Source organism: Mesoplodon densirostris, chromosome 1 (genome assembly GCF_025265405.1).
Source record: "Mesoplodon densirostris isolate mMesDen1 chromosome 1, mMesDen1 primary haplotype, whole genome shotgun sequence".
Classification (NCBI taxonomy): Eukaryota; Metazoa; Chordata; class Mammalia; order Artiodactyla; family Ziphiidae; genus Mesoplodon; species Mesoplodon densirostris.
The window spans coordinates 39949415-39973284 of NC_082661.1; the positions used below are offsets into that span (position 1 = coordinate 39949415).

Here is a 23870-nt window from a genome sequence, read left to right on the forward strand (position 1 = left end):
AAGATAATAAATTGTGCTCTGATCCGAATTGTGAACTGATCCTAATTTTTACCTAATTCAAGCATAATTAAACCCTCATTACAATCACTGGATTGACCTCCAAAAAAAACCATTCAAATCTAGAAAAAGCAAAGTTTACTACAAGTCAAGTACTGGCATTTCTTTCAAATCTTGAAAAAACTATTTGTCCCTTGTTAGGATTATAGCCTTTCAAAGCAAAAGGGGTTTGTCAATAGGGAGACCTTGGCAGGCTACATATGGTCCTTGGTGTGTTCTGCTTTTGAGATACTGCTGGGACCCTTTACCAGAGTGCTTGCACCTGGACAAATGTCTCCTGGGGCAACAGAATACAAAGAAACTATAAGGGACTAAAAATACCTGCAGGCGGCCACAGTTGGGGCAAATTATAAACAATAAGATACAAAAAGGCCAGAAACCAGCTGCCATTTCTGAGGTGCAGGGAGCAAAAGCAGGGTACTGCGCATGATTCCTGCACACGGCACCACCAAGAGGGTCAGCCGACCACCCCAGCCACCGCTCCAGCCTGACGACCCATCTGCCCCTACTCGCATCCCATTTAAGGAACCGGTTCGCCCCACCTCAGGAGTGAGCAAGGGCAATTGTTTCTTGTTTTCACTCCCTCATGCTGCAGGCAGGGACCTCAATAAAGCCTTGCCTGAATTCCTTGACTGGCCTCTTATCAATTCTGTGGATTAATGAGTCCAAGGACCTGAGTTGGTAACACTTTGCCTGCAGAGTATTTTATAGATTAGAAAGTTGTGCATACAAATTCCGATTATGGCTTCTCTTGAAAAAAAATCAGAGGCTCTGGCAGTGGTGTCCTCATATCCCCTTATGAGAGCAATCAGCTGGAGCGGAGGGACAGCCAGCCCTTGGAGACCGGGAGGCCCACCTTCCTCCCTTGTAGATGCTGCTAAGCACCCATCTGACAGGAGAACCAACATACTGTCCTTTTGTTTGCAAGATTTTCCAAAATGATTCTCAAAACACGAAGACAGAGAATCACCCTGAGCTATGCTGTAGATGTAGTTAGAGTTGCCATATACTCTTAGGTGTTTGGGGTCTTTGCATGAGAGTGGAGTTACAAGGTGCCTTCTACCATGGTTTCAAAGCACAGTGATTGGGAACACACACTATAATTGCTACATGAGGGAGAATGTAAGGAGAAAGGAAACGAAATGCTACCCGCCAAAATTACTTAAGAGCTCAAAATCTGAACCACCCTGGAAAAGGAGCCCTCTAAAAATTCAGTTCTTCTAAAGATCTCTGAACCTGAAGAAAAATGCAGTGATACCAAGCCACTGTCAGACAGCACCCGGAAGAGGAAAAGTCAGGACGGGGGCGGAAAAGAAAGTCAAGAAATTGTTAATGCAGAGAAGACAGCAGGGGGAAAGAGGAAAAAGAAAAAGTAAGAGTAAAGAAGGGATGCAGGACAGAGAGACTTGGAAAGAAAGGTGATCTATGAAAGGTAAACAAGTATTTTCCATATTTTTAGTTATGTTTTAAAGTCATGCCCTTGGCTTTGACAGAGGATCATTAGAAGAAACGGCTATGTGAAGAATGTGTTGGCAATCTTTGTAAATCAAGGCATTGACTATTACATCTTTATGTAATTCAGTTTCATTTGGATAGAAATTAATGTGATAAATTCCTCTTAAAAGTTATGTCCAGTTGTGCAATCCCACTACTGGGCATATACCCTGAGAAAACCATAATTCAAAAAGAGACATGTACCAAAATGTTCATAGCAGCCCTATTTACAATAGCCCGGAGATGGAAACAACCTAAGTGTCCATCATCGGATGAATGGATAAAGAAGATGTGGCACATATATACGATGGAATATTACTCAGCCATAAAAAGAAATGAAATTGAGCTATTTGTAATGAGGTGGATGGACCTAGAGTCTGTCATACAGAGTGAAGTAAGTCAGAAAGAGAAAGACAAATACTGTATGCTGACACATATATATGGAATTTAAGAAAAAAATGTCATCAAGAACATAGGGGTAAGACAGGAATAAAGACACAGACCTACTAGAGCATGGACTTGAGGATATGGGGAGGGGGAAGGGTAAGCTGTGACAAAGTGAAAGAGCGGCATGGACATATATACACTACCAAACGTAAGGTAGATAGCTAGTGGGAAGCAGCCGCATAGCACAGGGAGATCAGCTCAGTTCTTTGTGACCGCCTGGAGGGGTGGGATAGGGAGGGTGGGAGGGAGACGCAAAAGGGAGGGGATATGGGAACATATGTATATGTATAACTGATTAAATTTGTAAAATAAAAAAAAATAAAAAATAAAAAACTTAAACTAGAAAAAAAATAAAATAAAAAATAAATCAACAGGGGAAAAAAAAAAAAAAAAGAAAAAGAAGCACAGTATTCCAAGAAATCAAGTACAAAAAAAAAAAAAAAAAGTTATGTCCAGTTGTGGGGTAGGAGAAATGGGACTCCTGAATCTCTGGTACGTTCTCTTGCATCAGAAAATGAGACAAACAATAGAAATTTCTAACACAGTTAGCTGTATTAAAATAGATGATTGGAATATTTATTTTAATACATTGAAGTAAAAGCAATTACCTTTACTGAGAGTTTTACTAGGGACCAGGACTTGTGCTAAGTGCATATATGCTTTATTTCATTTTGTTCTACCTGTTCTTTTTGTCTTTCCAAGGGTGTTTTACATTAAGAATAATGGACTCTGTGGGTATGTCCTGATTCAAAATTTGGACAAACACATGAAGGCAAAACATCTCATGGAGGCAAACACATAGCAAGAGGGAAACGTCTGGAGCACGCTGTTTTATACACTGCTGCATGTCACGTCTCTCAGAGAGAGCGGGGGAAACATATCAGGAATTGCGGCAGGTGAATCTGCCTTCTAGAACACAGCAGCCTCCTTGCCCTCTGTCCAGCCTCACCCTGGAAGCAGGGAAAGTTGTTCTTCCAGGGATGAATGAAACCCGGAAACCAAGGGCAAGTGCCACAGGCACTAGGAAATAACTTGAAAGAGAAGAATGAGGCTGCTTTAGACAGGAATAGGAAAGACTCAGAATAGCAAGATAAGACACAAGGCAGGTCCTCACTTGTTGTGTTTTATAGAACTATCTTCAGGTTAGAATAAATCAGCATTTGTGGGCAAACAGTAACACATAAGTTGATTTCATAACCTGGATAAACATATCTTTGCATCTGAGTTCATCTCCATATGAAATATTATGTCTCCGAAATGAACCTGTTTTTTTCTTTCGAGTCCAGCCTATGTCGGACCTGCATTCCCAGGAATCAACATCCTCTACCTTGTACTCAGAGTATAAGGTAACAGCCGAGGACTAATTCCAGTTCTGTCACTAACCCTTAGCTTTGACATTCTGCGGCTATAAAAACACAAGAAAAGGGAGGTTCATTTCGTCACCTCGGTGGGAATGAGTTCTTTTTTTATACACAAGGGACAATACTCAACTACACAGAAAACATTAGTTTTGCTTCTTGCACAGATTTTAATTTTTTAAAATGAGTAAAATAGCCCCCTAGAATATTAAAACATCAGAAAAGAATAAAGAATATCTCTAATGGACAGCCAAATGCTTGATGTAAAATTAGGAGAGCCCCGTTCATAACTGCCAATAAATGTGTTTAGGCATGAAATTAAGAATTACAGAATTCCTTAGAGCTGAATGGGAATGTCGTAATCAACTTGTCCCATCCTTTCCTGCCAAAGAGGTGAAAACAGAGAACTAGAGACATTCCATGACTTGATGGAACTCCTATTTCTCACTGATGGGTAGAGTTAGGACTAACACCCAAGCTTTCTATTACAGCTCTCAGCCTCCTTCTAATGTTGAAATACACATGTAATATGTAGTGACACTATCTTCCTAAAAATTGTGTGTCACCATCAGTTTTCCATTAAAAAATATATAGATCTCAACACAGCATACCTGTCAGCCACACGGTACATCCTCGGAATCCACCCCTTGTTCCAACCACCTGCCCTCTCTTATTCCTGCTCACATGATGCGCCTGATACACAACATTGGTGGATTTCTGCTGGGTCTCCTACAAAACAAGAGCAAGCACAATATTCAATTAATAAAATAATAAATCTCATATGTATACATATAATAAAATAATAAAATAACAGATTACATAAAGAGTTTTCCCTAACAGAAACTCCTTTTTTTATAATTGGCATACAGAGTAACATTAATTAACTCTACTAATTTAGAAACAGACACTGCCTTTAGCATACCCATCACTGCCCTTTGAAAGTATAATTTGAATGAGGTAATTATTGATGCAATGTAAAAGTTCTGGTTCCATGACATATTAAAATGTGTACCTTTAGGTAATGGTTAGGGGAATGTCTTTGTTTCAGTAAATGCATGTTCTTCCCAAGTCCCAAGGGCATGAACTGAAAACAGCCCATATACTCCAGCTGCTGAGGAAATAATAGGGTGAGGCTGGTTGAGCTCCTCTCTAGAGAGCTGGAAGAGGCCCAGATCACAGAACGAAGAGTTAGAGGCCATTATACCCCTCCTGTTCCCACCCAGACATAGACGTCAGCAACTTGAGAGTTTATCCCCGAAATAGGACTCCTTTTTCACAAGTACTAAAATCTGCTTCCACTTTCCCAAGGGTCAGTGTATGAACTTTTTAATCTTTCAATAAGGCCTGAAGAAATGGAAATGTACCAGTTATTAGTCTTGGAGGTTAACTTAAATCTCGAATATCTTTATTTTGGCTGTAATAAAATCAGCCCCATGAGGGCACAGATTATCTGAGCCTGACCCTAAACTCTGACTGGAAGGTACATGTCTGATGAATAAAAAAAGGTAAAATGAGTCAATAAGTACAGTTTGTGGTGGACATTTAAAAAAATAATATGTGAAGATGTGATCCAAAGGGAAAGGGGGTGGGTCAGGGGAACCCATAATGATGGTTAAATAAAAATAAAAAGGTTGAGAACTGCCCATGTGTGTCTTTGGTATGGTAATTAAATTTCTAATGACAGATGTAATCCAAGTTGCTGAACTGTAAAAATCTATGAAGCCTTTTAAACACTGTATATGTATACCCACCAGAGCTAAAAAAAAAAAAAAGCTCCAATATTCTTTGAGCAAGACCCAGAGAGTCTTAGAAAACTCTGGGTCACATGAGGGCAACTTTTACATTCTGGAGTAAATTAAATCACCTCTTTATGCCTTTCCTTTGGGAAAAAAAAATCAAGGGGAATACAAATAGGACTGTTTGGAGGCTTATATAGATAATGGATGGGAACATGCTCTGTAAATGGCCAAGTTCCCTACAAACGTGGAGGCTGACAATGATTATTCAGTGTATAGCTGCAGCAGGAGAGCCATCTGGATTAGGACCAGGAAATCCACTTCAAGACCAAGGAGGAAGGAGCCCCCTGCTGGCCCTTGGGGGCTCAGAAAGGCAGTGCACACCCATGGGGTGGGCCTGCTAGTGAGGCACAGAGCCCAGCTAAGGGGCCAGCTGGCAGGGAACAGCATTATCAGTGCCAGCGGGAGTCAAGAGGTAGGTGTTGAAAGCTGGGATCGGCTGGGTTAAGTTATCTAAAACTCTCCAAGGCTAGACGCTCTGATCATCCATCAAACAAACCTGGTCAGAACCCGAGACTCGGAAGGGGTCGGGACATAGTAGACAGCAGGGGTGGCTTGCACGAGAGGATTCATAAAGGGGGCAAATCAGGCTAGTCCATGAGATATTCTAGCCGTGTTTTCCCCGGATGAATAAATCCCCTGAAGGTATCCTGAGTCTTCTGTGCCAAGTACACTTTATGGCTCAAGGATAACATTAAAATTTTCTTTCTCTCCATTTCCTTGTTAATCACTGCCATTAAATTCAAGAACACTGTGTGTGGATATCAGGCCCACAAGTCAGTTCATCCATTCATTCATTGATTCTCTCAGTAAATGTTTATGTAAATGAGCTCTTACTAAGTGCCAGGGGCCATACTAGGCCCTGGGAATATAGTACTAAACAAAGCAGAATTCCTGGCAACATTTTAGGGGGAAATACAGACAAAAAGATCAAGTAACTGGGCCCCTCAGAGGAGAGAGTGGGTCTCAGACATATATCTCTCTACTGTTTGAAGTGTATGGCTGTTAGCATAACTGAAGCCATCTTGGGCCATTACAGTCTCTCCTGTTCTTCTGCTGACCCTGCCAGGAACTGTAATGTAAAGTGAATCACTTCTCTGTCATCGAGGGCTTTGTAGTTAATACATATAGTTTAACAATCATTAGAACCAGGTGACCTCTCCTCTATGCCCTGTTAGTCCCCAAACAATGACGAAAACCTTCACTGACGTATTCCTGATGCCCACGAAACTCGTTACCCGTTCGTAAGTCTTGACATAGAAAGGCACGTCCCGCTTCCAAGTACCTACCCCCATACTCTAGGTTAATATAAAATTGTCCCAATGGCCTCTCATGGAGTGGCATGGAGTACAGCTGTGAATGCTTCTGGATTGTTGTGGACACAATCCTGATCCCATCCTGTAAGTAAGTTACCCCATAATAAACTGATCCATTGATTATATGGAGTTGCCTGCCTCATTTTTTTCAGTCTCAAGATGCCTTCTTAGTTCAGTGGGCACTATGTGTCCCCTCCATCCTCTGACATGAAGATACATAAAGAATACCTACAACTCAATAATAAAGAGACAACCCACTTTATAAAAATGGGCAAAAGATTTGAACAGTCACTTCACAAAGGAAGATGCACAAATGGCCCATAAGCACATGAAGAAGGGCTCAATGTCACTAGTCATGAGAGAAATGCAAATTAAAATCAAAATGAGACACTACCGATAACATCTAAAGTCAGCAAGGATGGGCTCTCATATGTTTTTGTTTGTTTTTTAATTTTAATTTAATTTTATTTTTATTTATTTACTTATTTTTGGTTGCATTGGGTCCTCGTTGTGGTGCGTGGGCTTCTCACTGCAGTGGCTTCTCTTGTTGCAAAGCACAGGCTCTAGATGCGCGGGCTTCAGTAGTTGCAGCACACCAGCTCAGCAGCTGTGGCTCACGGCTCTAGAGCGCAGGCTCAGTAGTGGTGGCACGCTGGCTTAGTTGCTCCGCGGCATATGGGATTTTCCCGGACCAGGGCTCGAACCCATGTCCCTGCATTGGCAGGTGGATTCTTAACCACTGCGCCACCAGGGAAGCCCATGTGCTCTCATATGTTGATAGTGGAGGTGTAAAGTGGTCCAACTATCTCAGAAAAAAAACTGGCAGTTTCTTATAAAGCTAAACATTTACCTCTCTTAGGACTCAGCAATTGCATTCATAAACATTAACTCAAGAGAAATGAAAACTTATACCCACAAAAGGACTTGTACAAGAATATGATTAGCAACTTTTTTGAACAAAAACTGTAAATAACCAAGGGTCCATCAAATAGGAAAATAGATAACAACAACAACAACAAAACAAAACGCCCAGATTATAGAATACTCTTCTAATGGAATACTAATCAGCAATAAAAAGGAATGAGCTACTGATACATGCAACGTGGATGATAATAAATGAAAACATTTTGCTGAGTCAAAGAAGTCTTACCCAAAAAAACTACATGTGATTCCATTTATATGACGTCCCCCATCAGGGAAAACTAATTTGCAAAGTCAGAACAGCAGTTGCCTCTGGGTGATGGCAATGCTGTACGTCCTGATAAGGGTTTGAGGTACATAGGTGTTTGCATTTGCCGGAACTCACGGAATGTACACTTAAGATGGGTATTTCATTACATGTAAATTTTACCACATGCAAAAAAAGAACCATTAAAAAAAAACTAAGCAAATACGAAAATACCTAATAAGATTCAGATGGTGGGGGACTTCCCTGGTGGTGCAGTGGTTAAGAATCTACCTGCCATGCAGGGGACATGGATTCGATCCCTGGTCCGGTAAGATCCCACATGCCACGGAGCAACTAAGCCCGTGCGCCACAACTACTAAGCCTGTGCTCTAGAGCCTGTGAGTCACAACTACTGAGCTCGTGTGCCACAACTACTGAAGCCCGCGAGCCTAGAGCTTGTGCTCCGCAACAAGAGAAGCCACTGAAATGAGAAGCCCCCACACACACAGCAACTAGGGAAAGCCCGTGAGCAGCAACAAAGACCCAACGCAGCCAAAAAAAAAAAAAAGAAAAAAGATTCAGATGGTGGAATGATATTGTTCAGCACAGCTACATTTGTGGAAAAGGGCTCTGATCCCAACACAGCACGTTTGACTTAAGGGGCTGCTGCCCACCTGTGCACGTGAATGCCCACCAGTGCTTAATTTGTCCACAGAGATGGGTTTTTTTCCCTCTCTTTTGGCTGTTCCTTCTCCCTAGAGGCTGAGATCCAGAATAAACTCCATGCTTTGCTAGTCTTCTGTGGAAACTTTGTTATGATCTTGTTAATTGCCTCCCCAATAAGCACTTGGTTTTCCAAAAACATCAGAGTCCACCGGAAGGAACTACTCTCTTACAGTATGTAATAGTTAGTCCCTGAACTTTTGGTTTTTATTAACTGCATCTTAATCATGGGTGTTTGTCCAGATTTTCTATCACTTCAACAATGTTTTAAACAAACAAATAAAATCTTTTCAGATGGCCAGGTACTGGGGCTTTTTTGTTTGTTTGTTTTGGGAAGCTATTTTTCTTCTTATTTATCTCAAATTTACCCTTGATTTTCTCCAAAAGGCAAACAAATAAAATAGAAGCAGATGTTTTGAAGGATATTTGAACTGCAAAGGGGTGAGGCAGCCGAAAACTTTTCTTTTCCTTGTTGAAACCCTTCCTTCCTTCTTAAGAGCATATGGTGTTCTAAGCTTCGGAAAGAAAGTGGCTGTCAGAAAAAGGATTCTCTCTATGGAAATCAAAGCACATGTTAAAGAACAAATGCCTCCCTGCGAGTAGAAAAGGAGCACACAGACGTCCTTGGCACCTCATCCAACACTGACACTTAACTGGAAGTGGCCCAGAAACCACAAAGTTGGTGGCATACTTCTATTCTGGGTCCCTAAGGGAAAAAAGTGCAAAAATCCCTACCTTCTTCCAGGTCACTGACCCAGAAAAACTCCCAGGAGTCACATGAGGATGGGTTTTGGCGTCAAGCAAATAGGGGTTTGAAACCCTCTTCGTAAGCTACTTGCTCAGTGACCCTGGGCAAGTGATAAACATCATCAAACCTCCATTTCCTGTTCTGTAAAATGGGGCTAAGAATAGTTTCCTCATAGGGCTGCTGAATGGATTAAATAATTTTCTATATAAAGTATCAAAGAAAATACATGACAAGTTAAGATGTTGAGGCTGATGAGGCCCAGGAGGCATTATCTACTCTGGAGACATTCTGGTAGTTTGAGGCCTAAGTCACCCAGATTTAGAAGTGTTCTAAGGCTTAGGTCCACTCTAAGGCAAGTCTGGGGAGGAGGGGGGCTCATGATCAAGTCAGACAATGGACAGGAAAGCAATTTTGTAGGGGTGAAGCATCGCACACGCACACGCACACGCACACGCACGCACGCACAGGAGCAGAGGAGGGTGTTGTTGCCACTCTGATTATCATTTTCTTTGACTCAAAGCCCAGCCAGTAACATGCCTCTCCAAGGTGCATCAGTTTGAAGCCTCCTGGTTCTACCCATCCCACACTTACTGCTCTCCTGCTGGCTGTCTCAGTCATGAATGCTTAGTCACCGGCATGAGGATGGCCTTTGCCCCAGGTTATCCTCATGAGCTGTTAAAGATGGGACTTCATCACCCAGCCCAGGGTTCAGTGAGTATCTCTGCCAGATCCACTCCTCACTCCCATCGGAGATGCCTAAAGGGGAGTATGAAGGAGCTTCTGGAACTCAGGGTGGGATAGGCTAGGTCACGGCAGGCCTTGGTTTTGCGTGACTAGAAGAAAAGATGCTACATGGGGAAAAGACTTCAGATGATTTCATGGCAGGGCGGGGCGCCCTTGGAGCCAAATCAGAGCCTGTGCTACAGTGAGTAGGTTTATGAAAGAGAGGGCGCTGGAGGAATGAGGAAGCTGGAAAGCGCAGATTAGTTTACGAGTTTCTCAGTGCTCAAAGGTTTTTGATGTGTGCCTAATGTCTTCAATCAAAAACAGGTAAGTGGGACTTCCCTGGTGGCACAGTGGTTAAGAATCCGCCTGCTAATGCAAATGCAGGGGACACGGGTTCGAGCCCTGATCCGAGAAGATCCCACATGCCGCGGAGCAACTAAGCCCGTGCACCACAACTACTAAGCCTGCGCTCTAGAGCCTGCGAGCCACAACTACTGAAGCCCGCGTGCTCCACAACAAGAGAAGCCACCGCAATGAGAAGCCCACGCTCCGTAACAGAGTATGCTCGCCACAACTAGAGAAAGCCCGCGGGCAACAACGAAGACCCAACGCAGCCAAAAATAAATAAATTAATTAAAAAAAAGCCAAGTGAGTGGATTTGAATTCCTCCTACACCCTCCTGCCTCCCCCACAGTGCAAACAAATCCACTTTCCTTCTCTAATGACAACTCTGCTGTTGCCTTTGAACTTGGCCTCACTGCTGTTGGGCTATGGTTTCATTGCTGTCTTGCTAATTAAAAGTGTCCCAAACCTCCCTGACCTCGGTGTGCAGTTTGAAGATTCATTTAAAGGTTTGCTTGCAGAAAGCAGCAACCTCAGTAATCACCCTCTCAGGTTCATGGTAGGAGCTCCACTCTCACAGGTGCTATGTCACTTATTGTTCAAAGCCCGGGAGCTGAGGAAACTGTGCGTTGTGACTCATTTGCAGATCCTCAAACTACTGGCTGAAGTCCCACACCTGCACGATGCAGAACACACAGCCAGGCTTTCTGACTCCAAGTGCAGGTCTTACTCCTGCCCAGACAGAACTCCTAGTTTCCAGTCCCAGCTGTGGGACCTCTGTGTTACAGCTTCCTCATTGAGGACTAAATGATATCATGCATATTATGGCTTTTGATACTACATAAAAATGTAAAAATCAAAAGATCATTTTTACTTCATTTTCATTACTTAACCTGAGTAGCTTCAAATGTTTTACCATTACAAATATCTATTTATATTTCTTTCCTTTCAGAGTATTTCCTTGGGGTCTACAGCCCAAAGTGAAACAACTGAGTATGAAAAGTTATAAACTTTCGTTAAGTCTTATTATGTACTGCCAGTTCATTTTCCAGAAAGACAGAGCCAAGTTACCAGGCTACCACAATATACCTGTTTCTAAATATTCCAATTAACTTGTTATGTTTGCAGTTTTAATGTTTTTTTCCCCCTAGATTACTTCGTACCTATTTAGTTACTAGTAAGAATATGTATTTTTCCATGTTGTAAGTTACCTATGATATTTGTGTGTTTGTCTCTTTTGGTATTAAGTAAGGACAATCTAGGCAATGACATCATCCACTTTTTAAAAATGTATTGTGGGCAGATTCCCTGGCGGTCCAGTGGTTAGGACTCTGAGCTTCCACTGCAGGGGGCACAGGTTCCATCCCTGGTTGGGGAACTAAGATCCTGCACACTGTGTGGTGCAGCCAAAAGCATATTGGTACTTCTTTCTGTATTTTGTATAGTAAAAATTTTATTAACTATAATATACACTTTTTGTTCACTTTCCTTTTGATATATACTTTATTATATAGCACATATATTATATGTAATATGTTATATCATATTAAAGGGTATTTTAAGAATATATAAAAATGTTCCTGTTGTCTTTGATGTCTTCCATTTGATCATTCATCATAGCTGAGCCAAATATGTTCTTTAGACCTCTATTTTGATATGATTAAACTATTCTATCTATTTGGATACATCTGACATTTTAATAATGTGTCATGTGCTTACATGGGTCAATTTTATTTCTTTTCCATTATTATTATCCAGTGATCTCAAAATATGTTATAATTCATTTCCCTATTACTTTGAAAATCTTTTAGTAGTTTGAATCTATTTCTAGAATTCTTATATATTTATAATTCTTATGTATTTATAATTTATGTATTCTTACATATTTCTACAGAATTTTTCTACTTTTAGTGTGGACACCTATGGTACTGATAGTTGTTGCTCTGTAATATGTTTTAAAATTCTGAAGATAAAAAGCTCTTTCTTGGGAATTCCCTGGAGGTCCAGTGGTTAGAACTGAGTGCTTTCACTGCCGGGGCCTGGGTTCGATCTCTGGTCAGGGAACTAAGATCCCGCCAAGCTATGTGGCCAAAAAAAAAAAAAAGCTCTTTCTTTAAAAATGTTTTTTTCAATTTTAGTTTATTTTAAAACACATTTTTCCATGGAAATAAAATTAGTCAAGTCTTGTTGAGAACATGCAATGCCTCACTATGATTTCCCCTGCTAGTCTCACTAATTCTCAAAGAACCTCAAGATCATAATACAGAAAAAGGAATCATTACCTAAAGATGTTCATAATAATATTATTTAAAATAGAAGCCATCAAAATTTCCATCAATTAAATAGCTTATGGCATATCCATATGCCGAATATGCACATCTGTATTTACTGACCTAAAACTATGTCATGCTGTATGCTCAAATGCGAAAACAGGTTACAGAGGAAATAACATTAATCCCATTCTAAATTATATATATCTATATGCCAGACCCAGTGAACCTAGGAGCCCGGGCGCCAACACCGACCCCTTGTTGCCCTCTCGATGCCCCCTCGACTCTGCGGGGACAAAGAGAGGCCTGAGCCACGAGGGCTACAATTGTTAGGAGTTGCCAATCGGGCAGGGAGTGCACTGGGCAGACAAGGCAGGATCCCTGCTCTGGCCTGACATCATATTTGACGTAACAACAACGTTATGTCACCTCCCATTCACCGTGAGAAAAACACCACGCCAACTCCAAGAAAGGGGCATTCTACCAAATACCTTATCAGTACTCCTCCAAAGCATGAAGGTCATCAAAAACAAGGACAGTCTGAGAAGCTGTCACTGTCAAGAGGAGCTTAAGGAGACATGACAGCTAAATGCAATGTGGGATGGGATCCTGGAACATAAAAAAAATATTTGATAAAAATTAAGGAAATCTGAAAAAAGTATGGACTTCAGTTAATGATAATGTGTCTTCAGTTCCTTAATTGTAACAAATGTGCCACACTAAAGTTAGTAACAGTGTAACCTAAGTGCAGGATATATGGGAATTCTGTATCATCTTCTCAATTTTTTCCATAAATCTAAAACTGTTCTAAAAAATAAAGTCTATTTTTTAAAAGAGTGCATTTTTACAAGATTTGGCAATAAACAAAATACTTTATAATCACCTTGGCTTCTGCCCTGCTGGATTCTTTATCTTCCTGATCATATTTCTTAAAATCACTGACTCTATTATTTTACTTCTAATTTAAGGATTAAAATTACTTGGAGTTATTTGAGAAATCCTCTTATAAGCAAGCGCACCATGGAGTAAAGAGGAAGTAAAGAGAAAGATAAATAGATAAGACATTGATAAGAGTTAAACACATAGATAAGTTGTGACATACCCACATTGTTTATGGCGACATTCTAAAATATTACAAGAAAGAAAGATTTTGGTTTTAGAGGAAACTGATGAAACCTAGCAGTGCCCTCTTCTGAGCCCCTTTTGTCCCTCCAAAATGGAGGTGAATTAATTCTCTTTCAGCCTCTCTCAGCCCTCTTTATGTCCCCAAACCTCCTGTTATGACACATGCAGCCCTTAATCTTCCATATGGAGGGATGTGAGTAAATAACATAAAAAAGGAGGAGGAAAAAGGAGATCTGAAACTCCTTAGGGGAGAAAAAAAAAAAACCTCAAAATGGCTGTTTTTTGCTTCAGAAACAGGAAAGTGGAAGAGAGGCAATTAGATGAAGTTTATTGCAGGGTAAAAGAGTTAATATTTTTGGACCAAAGAATCCGGAAATTGCAACTGTCCTAGAGTGGACCCAGGATGGAGAAATATGTGGCTGGAAGTTGGGGGTGTATGTGTGTGGAGTTCCTTCTCAGGACCCCCAAGAGAGGGGTTCACACACCCACAGATGCTCACAAATCTTCACACCGGGACCCCAAAGCCTCCTTCAGCGATTTGGGTGGGGACAGCTCACACCTGCACTGAGAAGCAGGTGGAAAGATGGTGAGTGAGGACAGGGGAAGTTTAGGTTCCATGGTTATACTGGGGGTAGCAATATTCCTGGCACACTAGACTGACAGCTTTAAAAAAACATTTCCTGATGGAGAAAGGTTCTTGATGAAACTTTTCCAAGGCCTGCATAACTTATTTCTAAGTTAATCTCTGGAACGTGACTTGTTCTTAAAATGACTCTGAGGGCTTATAGGAGCCACTGCTCTCATTCCTCTCTAATTATGTATCATCCATCTACAGGTCCTGTTTTTCTTCATAGTATCTCTCATATAAGGATCTTTCTTCCAGTTTCCACTGTTCACACCCTGATTTAGACCCTTACCATGACTTCCACTTTAGTGCTCAGGCCTATTTCCACATTACGTGGTGAGCAGGCCTCCAGATGGTCTTCAGTCTTAGTCCAGAACCAGTGGCCTCATCTGTGTCACCCTCTCCAACAGAACTTGCTCCAGGTCCTCCTGGCTTGCTCCTCATATATAATCACATTTCACTCCTCAGACCTCCGGATGCTGTGAACTCCCTTTCCAGCTCTGACCTTTGCTTGTCTTTTTTTTTTTTTTTTTTCGGTACGCGGGCCTCTCACTGCTGTGGCCTCTCCGGTTACAGAGCACAGGCTCCGGACGCGCAGGCTCAGCGGCCATGGCTCACGGGCCCAGCTGCTCCGCGGCATGTGGGATCTTCCCGGACCAGGGCACGAACCCGTGTCCCCTGCATCGGCAGGCGGACTCTCAACCACTGCCACCAGGGAAGCCCTGCTTGTCTTCTTGACCATAATTTGGAGTCTCCTCTTGGCTGGAACTGACAATCAGATGAATTTTCTAAAACACCCTTTAATCATGTTACTTTTATATTCAAAACTTTCAATGGCTCCCCATTGAATGAAGTCCTTACACAGAATTAAGTCCTAATTCTTAGATTGGAATTTAACGCCCTTCATCTGCAGGCTCCAGCGACCTTTTGATAACGTTTTCTACTCTCGGCTGCAGAACTTCTATTCCAAGCAGGAGGTTTTGAACACAGCTCATTCTGGCTTTGCACCTTTTCTCATTCAGCCCATCCTATCTGGAAGAATCTCTTCATACCCTCCACCTAACCACACTGCCTGTTCTTCAAGCAGCACAGGGTGTTTCCTGGTGGCCTCTTGGTTAGGATCCTGGGCTTTCATTGCCATGGCCTGGGTTCAACCCCAGATCAGGGAACTGAGATCCTGGAAGCCGCATGGTGTGGCCAAAAAAAAAACAAGCAGCACAAACCCCGTGGGTTCAAATCACCTTCCTTGATGCCTCCCTGCTAAACTCCTGTCCCGATTAGATCCTGGATATTTTAGACTTATATCTAAGGTTTTATAGACTTAGAGACTTGTATTTTAGACTTCACTGTCAACCCTACATGGTGGGGGCCATAGCTTAAGCAGCTTTGATTTCCCAACAGGGCCCAGCTAAGAGGAAATAATATAGATTTTGAGGATGGACAGTTTAGAGTCAATTCAACTTCTGGCTCCACTAAAACCTTGAATGAATTAAGCCTAACCTCTCTAAGTCTCCCAAAATTGTGGGATTATAATTCTTGTTAACTGCTGCAAGGATTAAAAAGAGCAAGCAAATGTGACGTAGCTGGACTTCATTAAGTATTCAGTAAATACTTGTTGAATGAATAATAGAAGTTTAATAAATATTTTGCTGGCTGATTGACAGATGTGGATATCCTTAAACAAACTCTGGTCCTCATCAGCACATATGTTTTAGTATCACTACTCAATAAAATGACATATTCTAAACTGTGGTTACAGCCACCTTTATGGCTAAGAAGATTACCCCCTTCTTTTTTTTTTTTAATAGATCTTTACTGGAGTATAATTGCTTCACGATACTGTTAGTTTCTGTTGTACACCAAAGTGAATCAGCCATATGCATACATATGTCCGCATATCCCCTCCCTCTTGAGCCTCCCTCCCATCCTCCCTATCCCACCCCTCTAGGTCATTGCAAAGCACCGAGCTGATCTCCCTGTGCTATGCTGCTGCTTCCCACTAGCTAACTATTTTACATTCAGTAGTGTATATATGTCGATGCTACTCTCACTTCACCCCAGCTTCCCCCACCCCCTTACCGTGTCCTCAAGTCAATTCTCTATATCTACATCTTTATTCCTGCCCTGCAACTAGGTTCATCAGTACCATTTTTTTTTTTAGATTCCATATATATGTGTTAGCATATAGTATTTGTTTTTCTCTTTCTGACTTACTCCACTCTGTAATGACAGACTCTAGGTCCATCCACCTCATTACAAATAACTCAATTTCATTCCTTTTTATGGCTGAGTAATATTCCATTGCATATATGTGTCACATCTTCTTTATCCATTCACCTGTCGATGGACATTTAGGTTGGTTCCATGTCCTGGCTATTGTAAATAGTGCTGCAATGAACATTGTGGTACATGTCTCTTTCTGAATTATGGTTTTCTCAGGGTATATGCCCAGTAGTGGGATTGCTGGGTCATATGGCAGTTCTATTTTTAGTTTCTTAAGGAAACTCCATACTGTTTTCCATAGTGGTTGTATCAATTTATATTCCCACCAACATTGCAGGAGGGTTCCCTTTTCTCCACACCCTTTCCAGCATTTATTGTTTCTAGATTTTTTGATAATGGCCATTCTGACTGGTGTGAGGTGATACCTCATTGTGGTTTTGATTTGCATTTCTCTAATAATTAGTGATGTTGAGCATCTTTTCATGGGCCTCTTGGCCATCTGTATGTCTTCCTTGGTGAAATGTCTGTTTAGGTCTTCCGCCCATTTTTTAATTGGATTGTTTGTTTTTTTGATATTGAGCTCCATGAGCTGTTTGTATATTTTGGAGATTAACCCTTTGTCTCTTGTTTTATTTGCAAATATTTTCTCCCATTCTGAAGGTTGTCTTTTTGTCTTGTTTATGGTTTCCTTTGCTGTGCAAAAGTTTTTAAGTTTAATTAAGTCCCATTTGTTTATTTTTGTTTTTATTTCCATTACTCTAGGAGGTGGGTCAAAAAAGATCTTGCTGTGGTTTATGTCAAAGAGTGTTTTTCCCATGTTTTCCTCTAAGAGTTTTACAGTGGCCGGTCTTAATTTAGGTCTTTAATCCATTTGGAGTTTATTTTTGTGTATGGTGTTAGGTAGTGTTTTAATTTCATTCTTTTACATGTAGCTGTCCAGTTTTCCTAGCACCACTTATTGAAGAGGCTGTCTTTTCTCCATTGTATGTTCTTGCCTCCTTTGTCGTAAATTAGGTGACCATATGTGCATGGGTTTATCTCTGGGCATTCTATACTGTACCATTGATCTACATTTCTGTTTTTTGTGCCAGTACTGTACTGTCTTCATTACTGTAGCTTTGTAGTATAGTCTGAAGTCGGGTAGCCTGATTCCTCCAACTCCGTTTTTCTTTCTCAAGATTGCTTTGGCTATTCAGTCTTTTGTGTTTCCATATGAATTGTAAGATTTTTTGTTCTAATTCTGTGAAGAATGCCATTGGTAGTTTGATAGGGATTGTATTGAATCTGTAGATTGCTTTGGGTAGTACACACAGTATTGATTCTTCCAATCCAAGAACATGGTATATTTCTCCATCTGTTTATGTCATCTTTGATTTCTTTCATCAGTGTTTTATAGTTTTCTGAGTACAAGTCTTTCGCCTCCTTAGGCAGGTTTATTCCTAGGTATTTTATTCTTTTTGTTGCGATGGTAAATGGGATTTTTTCCTTAATTTCTCTTTCTGATTTTTCATCATTAGTGTATAGGAATGCCAGAGATTTCTGTGCATTAATTTTGTATCCTGCAGGTTACCCCCTTCTTAAAGTGAGACCTGCCATGTCCTAAGTCTTCTCACTGCCATCACTACAGAAAACAGCCAAAGCAGTCCAAACCTTATAATAAACAGAACTCCCATTCACAAATGCATTTGTAAAATATTCTTTGAAATTTGCATCAAGGAACTGTGTATAACAATTTGTGATTATAGTTCTGGTGAGTTTCCCATATTCTTTGAGAATCAATTAAGCTGATGGGACCTAACATATTTCAGTTAGTGCTGAAATCTAAGTCATTAACACTTAAATCCAATAGAATACACAATTGGACACTTATTTAATGCATTGCTTGAATAAGTTAAATGAACCACATCCTCTGTGAGCACATCCTCACATTGATTACTTCACTGGTTTTTCCTTCACAAATATAACATAAACAGTCCAGAGACAGGCAACTAAAATGTATATTATTGTGAACTAGAAGAGCCCATCAGCTTGAAATGGCCTGAAATCACCATTATAAAAAGTTTACATCAAAAAGCTGTTACATGGAAACATTGTTTACTCTCTGTTCAAAAAAAGTCAGATTAAAAATTCATCTGCTACATTGCCTATATTCTTTGTTCACAGTGAGGCAGATTCCTAAGGATAAGAAAGGTCATTTAAATCCATCAAGCTCTGGAGTAAACCGACTCATAGAATGCTCATGTGGTCATATCTGCCCAGCTCTAAGACTTCTTTTTATGTATAATATTTTCATGATTCAATTAAGAGAACTCAGGAAAAGGAAATAAGATCAGAAGGCAGTCTTCCATTTGATCATTAAGCACGGACCCAGAAACAAAGACCTACTTATAGCACAGGGAAGTATACTCACCTATATGGGAAAAGAATCTGAAAAAGAATATATATATAAATCACTTTGCTGTACCCCTGAAACTAACACAACATTGTAAATCCACTATACTTCAATTAAAAAAAAAAAAAAAGAGTGGACCCAGAGAAGGCTTCTGCCTCTGTAAAGAAGCACAAAGCAAAGGGCAATTGTGAAAGAACCAGATTAATGCCTTTCTCAAGACTCACTGTCATTATTAGGAGTAAAGGACTCTAATCCATTGCAATATAACTTCTATGCCCAGCAGTAGGTTCAAACAGATTAAATTACTGCATGTAAAGGGTTTAAAACAGCGCCTAAATCAGTAGTCACTGTAACAACCGGCACTGACAAGATCTTCAGTGTTTATCTGACTTGATCTCTTTCCCCTGCATACTCTACTTAGTGAGTCTGCCTGGCCACAGCTACAGACTCAACCTCCCCAACTACTCTCCCCAGACATCGCTGCTTGTACTGGATTGACCCAAGTACAACCAATGCACGGGCTGAATCAATGAGATTCTCTTAAGAATTTAAGCTATACAAAACACCCAGTCAGTTACATACTCAGTCCTTAGATTGGAGATTCATGGAGACCTGTACTAGAGTTGCCAAATCAAGGCACTGGGAGCAGAAATTGAGCAGCCACGAATCCGTAGAACAATGTCTCCCTTCCATTTTATCCCATTGACCACTCTTTTCTGGAAAACTCCCTCTTTCCTTAGCATCCAAGATATTATTCTATCCCTTTGCCTTTCTGCCATCTCACGTCTCCTCCACAGGCTCCTTCACACACGCCTCCTCCACATCCCTTAGATATCAGGGTTCTTCTCCAGCGCCCTACCGCTCTTCCCCTATACATCCCTTAGTGACTCTCACCTGTTCCCAAAGGTTTTGTCTACTATCAATATGCTATGGACTGCAAAATCTCTATCTTCAAATATCAATTTTTTTTTAATTTTTTTTTTTGCAGTACGCGGGCCTCTCACTGTTGTGGCCTCTCTTGTTGCGGAGCACAGGCTCTGGACGCGCAGGCTCAGAGGCCATGGCTCACGGGCCCAGCCACTCCGCGGCATGTGGGATCCTCCCGGACCGGGGCACGAACCCGTGTCCCCTGCATCAGCAGGTGGACTCTCAACCACTGCACTATCAGGGAAGCCCCAAATATCAATATTTATATGCCTAGCAGGTATAGCCACCCAGAGCCACTGAAACTCAGCATCGACAAGAATTCATTTTCTTGTCATCACCCCTTACTCCTTTTCCCATATTCCTCATCATTTGTAATGGCCCACATGTCTATCTATTATTTAAGCTAGGAGACATCCTACTGCCCCCTCCCTCATTAAAAAACAAAATCTATCACTGAGTCCTGTCAATTTTAACTAAGAGATACCTCTCGAATCATCTCACTGTTGTTAGCTAATCACTCACAAGAACCTCCCTGACAGCCTTCAAACTGGACTCCTCATCTCTCTCAAGCTATTCTCTCCTTTGCCACCATAGTAAAATTCTCTGGCTTGAGATCCTTTGGCTTCTATGGTAAAGTCCAGAGACCTCAATTTGGCGCCATGACCTCCTTTTCCAGCTTTACCTACTGCCCTTCGTGGCCTTGAACTCCATGAACCAGTCACACAAACCCCATGCACCAGTCCAGAACAAGCCCTACCCACCCCCCCCACACACGCCGTTCTTCTGTGCTTTCACCCACATTCTCCTTGCTCGGACTGCCCTTCTTTCGATTTGTCTCCTACTCACTCACGAAGGTGTGGCGTAAACATTGCTGTGAGCCTTTGGCTAATCTCCCCACCCACAGACAGACTTAGCTTCTTCCTCTGACCCCACAGTATCCAGTTTCTACTGATAGTTCATTTCCCAAACCTACTTAAGACTCTGATGTAAGACTCTGAGAGGGTATTTGATAAAAACACAGATTCCCAGGACTCTCCCCAAGAGATTCTGATTCATTTGGTCTGGGGTAGGGCCCAAGAAACTGTAGTTTTGTTCCAAAAGTGCCTCAGGTGATTTTAATGCTCAGGCAAATCTAGGAGACACTAACGATACTAGAGAACTTATGTTAATTATGGTCACAGTAGTCCCCCCTGATTTGCAGGGAATACATTCCAAGACCCCCAGTGGGTGCCTGAAACAGCAGATAGTACTGAATCCTATACATACTATGTGTTTTCCTATATTAATGGGCAGGTAGCTTATACTGCATGGACATGCTGGACAAAGGAATGATTCACATCCTGGACGGGATGGAACGGGACGGTGGAAGATTTTACCATGCTACTCAGAACAGTGCACAGTTTAAAACTTGTAACTTGTTTATTTCTGGAATTTTCCATGTAATGTTTTCACACCATGGTTTAACTCGGGAAAGTGAAACAGCAGATAAGGAGGGACTATTGTATTTACTGACATGGCTCTCTACTTCACCAGATTGGGAACTTGCTGGTCTGCTCTACCCACATTTGTCGTGGAATCCACGTACCTAGAATATCATAGGAGTTTAGAATTTACTGAATGAATGTTAAGTACTTTTACTCAAACTAATTTTTCATTCCCATGATAGTTCACAAAATTTGATCCGTTATTCAAATGTGTATTATGGGCAAAGGTAGAGGGCCAGGGGCTGAGGTAGACTTGGAAGAACATGGCTGCCCAGGTGGTAAAATTGGGTGATAAGAATGTCAAACATTTTTTCAAAATCTTGGCTGAGTTACAGATTTGGAGGCAGCCAAACCTGTTAGTATTGTCTGATGAATTTAACTGTATGGATAAAACTCACAGTGCAGAAAGACAGACACTCTTGCTCCCACCCTCAACTGGATGTATATTCCCTTAAAGAAGCAGAACGGCATAAAGGTTAACATGGGTTCCACGTCAGAGTGACTGGTAGGTCATCCTGGTTCTTCTGGTGCCAGCTGCGTGCCCTTGAGCAAATTACTTAACCACTCCATTCCTTCTTTTGTAGATGGTTTTCATAACATTTTCTGCCTTAGTGAAGTCGTATGAGGATTAAATAAGAAAATGTACATAAAACAGCACAGGGCCTGGCCAGTAGTTAAGCCCTCACTAAATGTTAGCTAAAATGAGACAAATAGTTGTTATTAATGATAATTTAAATAGTTCACTTACTAGTAAAATAATTATAATAATAATTAAGTGGATGATGATAGTTAAAATTATGAAGACTGCCCCAGTGCTTCCCTCTGTTCAGTCTTCCCTAAAACATGTAGTGTAGAAAGAAATATGATGTCCCTCAAAAATCTAGGGCATTCTCCTTCACTTTCCAGCTGTGAAACCTCCTCATGCCCTGCTATTTTGAACTCAGCACAGAGCAAACCGTGCATGGCCATCTTATCTAGGTGCAGAATGCACAACTGTGTCTGTTGACTGAAGCATAGACAAAAATAGTGCCAGTGATCAGTCCCTTACCTGTCACAGAAACCTTAGAGTTTCTAAAGCTGCACCTGAACTTCACAAAACACAGCAGACTATGGCTTGTCTCCGCATGTCTGTTTCACAGATGGCAAAACTGAGGTTCAAAAATGTGAGGTTCAAAGTGTTTTACCCAAGGTCATAACAGCTGGTCACTCAGGGTCTCAAATCCAAGTCTTCTTATTCCAAGCTGAGCAACGTTTGGGGATCTTAAAAGCACAGTTTAGAAATAAGACCACCGGGGCAACTAAGTTATTGGAAGTTACCATGGCTTCTTGGTAAAGATGTGTTTGGGGCTGGCTGACAAAGCACGAGAATGCATAAATGCTGCCTAGAAGAAGCCTTCCCCACCCCACACCCCAGAGGATACAGTCTGGGCTCTAGAAGATGTGCGTCTTGCTTATCTCATTACATATAGTCCTGACCTCCACTCCTTTCTACTTAGATCTGGCCCCTAGAAATCACCTGGGCCCCTCCCCAGATCCATTCCTGGGCTCCCTCCTCTGCGGGGAGTTTGTTCATTCTAAGACTTAGAAATCACCTTTGCTCCCCTGGTTTGACTCCTCCCCACCTGCCAGCTCTGACACAGTTCAGTGATCAGGCCTCCTCCGTGGCACCTCCTGCGTCTTTTCCTCTCATCGCTCACACTCTCCATTTTCACACTCTACACACAGGTGTCAGCCTGAATCCCTGAAGTTCCCCCCAGAGTTTAAGCTGTCTCTTGCTTCTGGGCTGATGCAATGCTATTCTCTTTTTTATTATTTAGTTGTTAAATAAGTAATATCTACATGACTCACAAACTTTAAATATATACATACAAAAAGGTATACAGAAGAGTCTTGCTTTCACACCCATCACCCATTTGTCCCATCTCCACCCTCCCTACCTCTGAAAACGTGTAAGCACTTTTATTAGTTTCTTGTATATCCTGTCAATTCCTTTATACAAATAGAAGTAAATTTTAAAACATGTATATACTATTTGTTTAACCCTTCTTTCCACACTATTACACACCTTGCTGTTTCAGATCTATGTTGGCAGATCTTTCCACAATGATACAGAGAGTTTTCTTATTCATTTTATGCCTGCATATTGTTCCATTGTATGGATACACCATAATTTATTTAACTAGCTCCCTTTTAATAGAAATTTCAAAGGCTTCCAAATTTGTACCACTACAAACAATGCAACAATGAATTACCTTGATTTCTCACTTGTGAATATATGTCTATGAGAGTAATTCTTAGAAGTGAGATTACTAGGTCAATCAGTATGGGCATTTGTGATATTGATCCATATAATCAAATCACTCTCTACAGATTATACCAATCTATAGTTTCACCAGCAATACATGGGAGTTCCAGGTTCCCGATGGCATTGCCACAGAGTACATTATCAAGACTTTTGGATTTCTTCCAATTTGATAGATGAAAATGGTATTTCAATATGATTTTAGTTTGAATTTCTGTTATTATGAGTGATGTTGTACACCTTTTGTTATGTTTAGGACTGTTTGTATTTCCTGTATTTATTTATTTTTCAAACTCTCATTCATACCCTTTCCCCATTTTTCTATTGCATTGTTGGTATTTTTCTCA

At 41.1% G+C, this 23870-nt stretch overlaps 1 protein-coding gene across 2 annotated transcripts in view; it reads right to left on the reverse strand.

The window, feature by feature from the left end:
- The window catches only part of PAPSS2 (3'-phosphoadenosine 5'-phosphosulfate synthase 2), an 87110-nt gene that overhangs the window by 33090 nt on the left and 30150 nt on the right, over positions 1–23870 (reverse strand). For both annotated transcript variants that reach the window (XM_060102482.1, XM_060102475.1), the window contains exon 2: positions 3968–4085. In XM_060102482.1, the coding sequence (XP_059958465.1) occupies positions 3968–4085 (118 nt within the window). The remainder of the gene's footprint in view (positions 1–3967; positions 4086–23870) is intronic.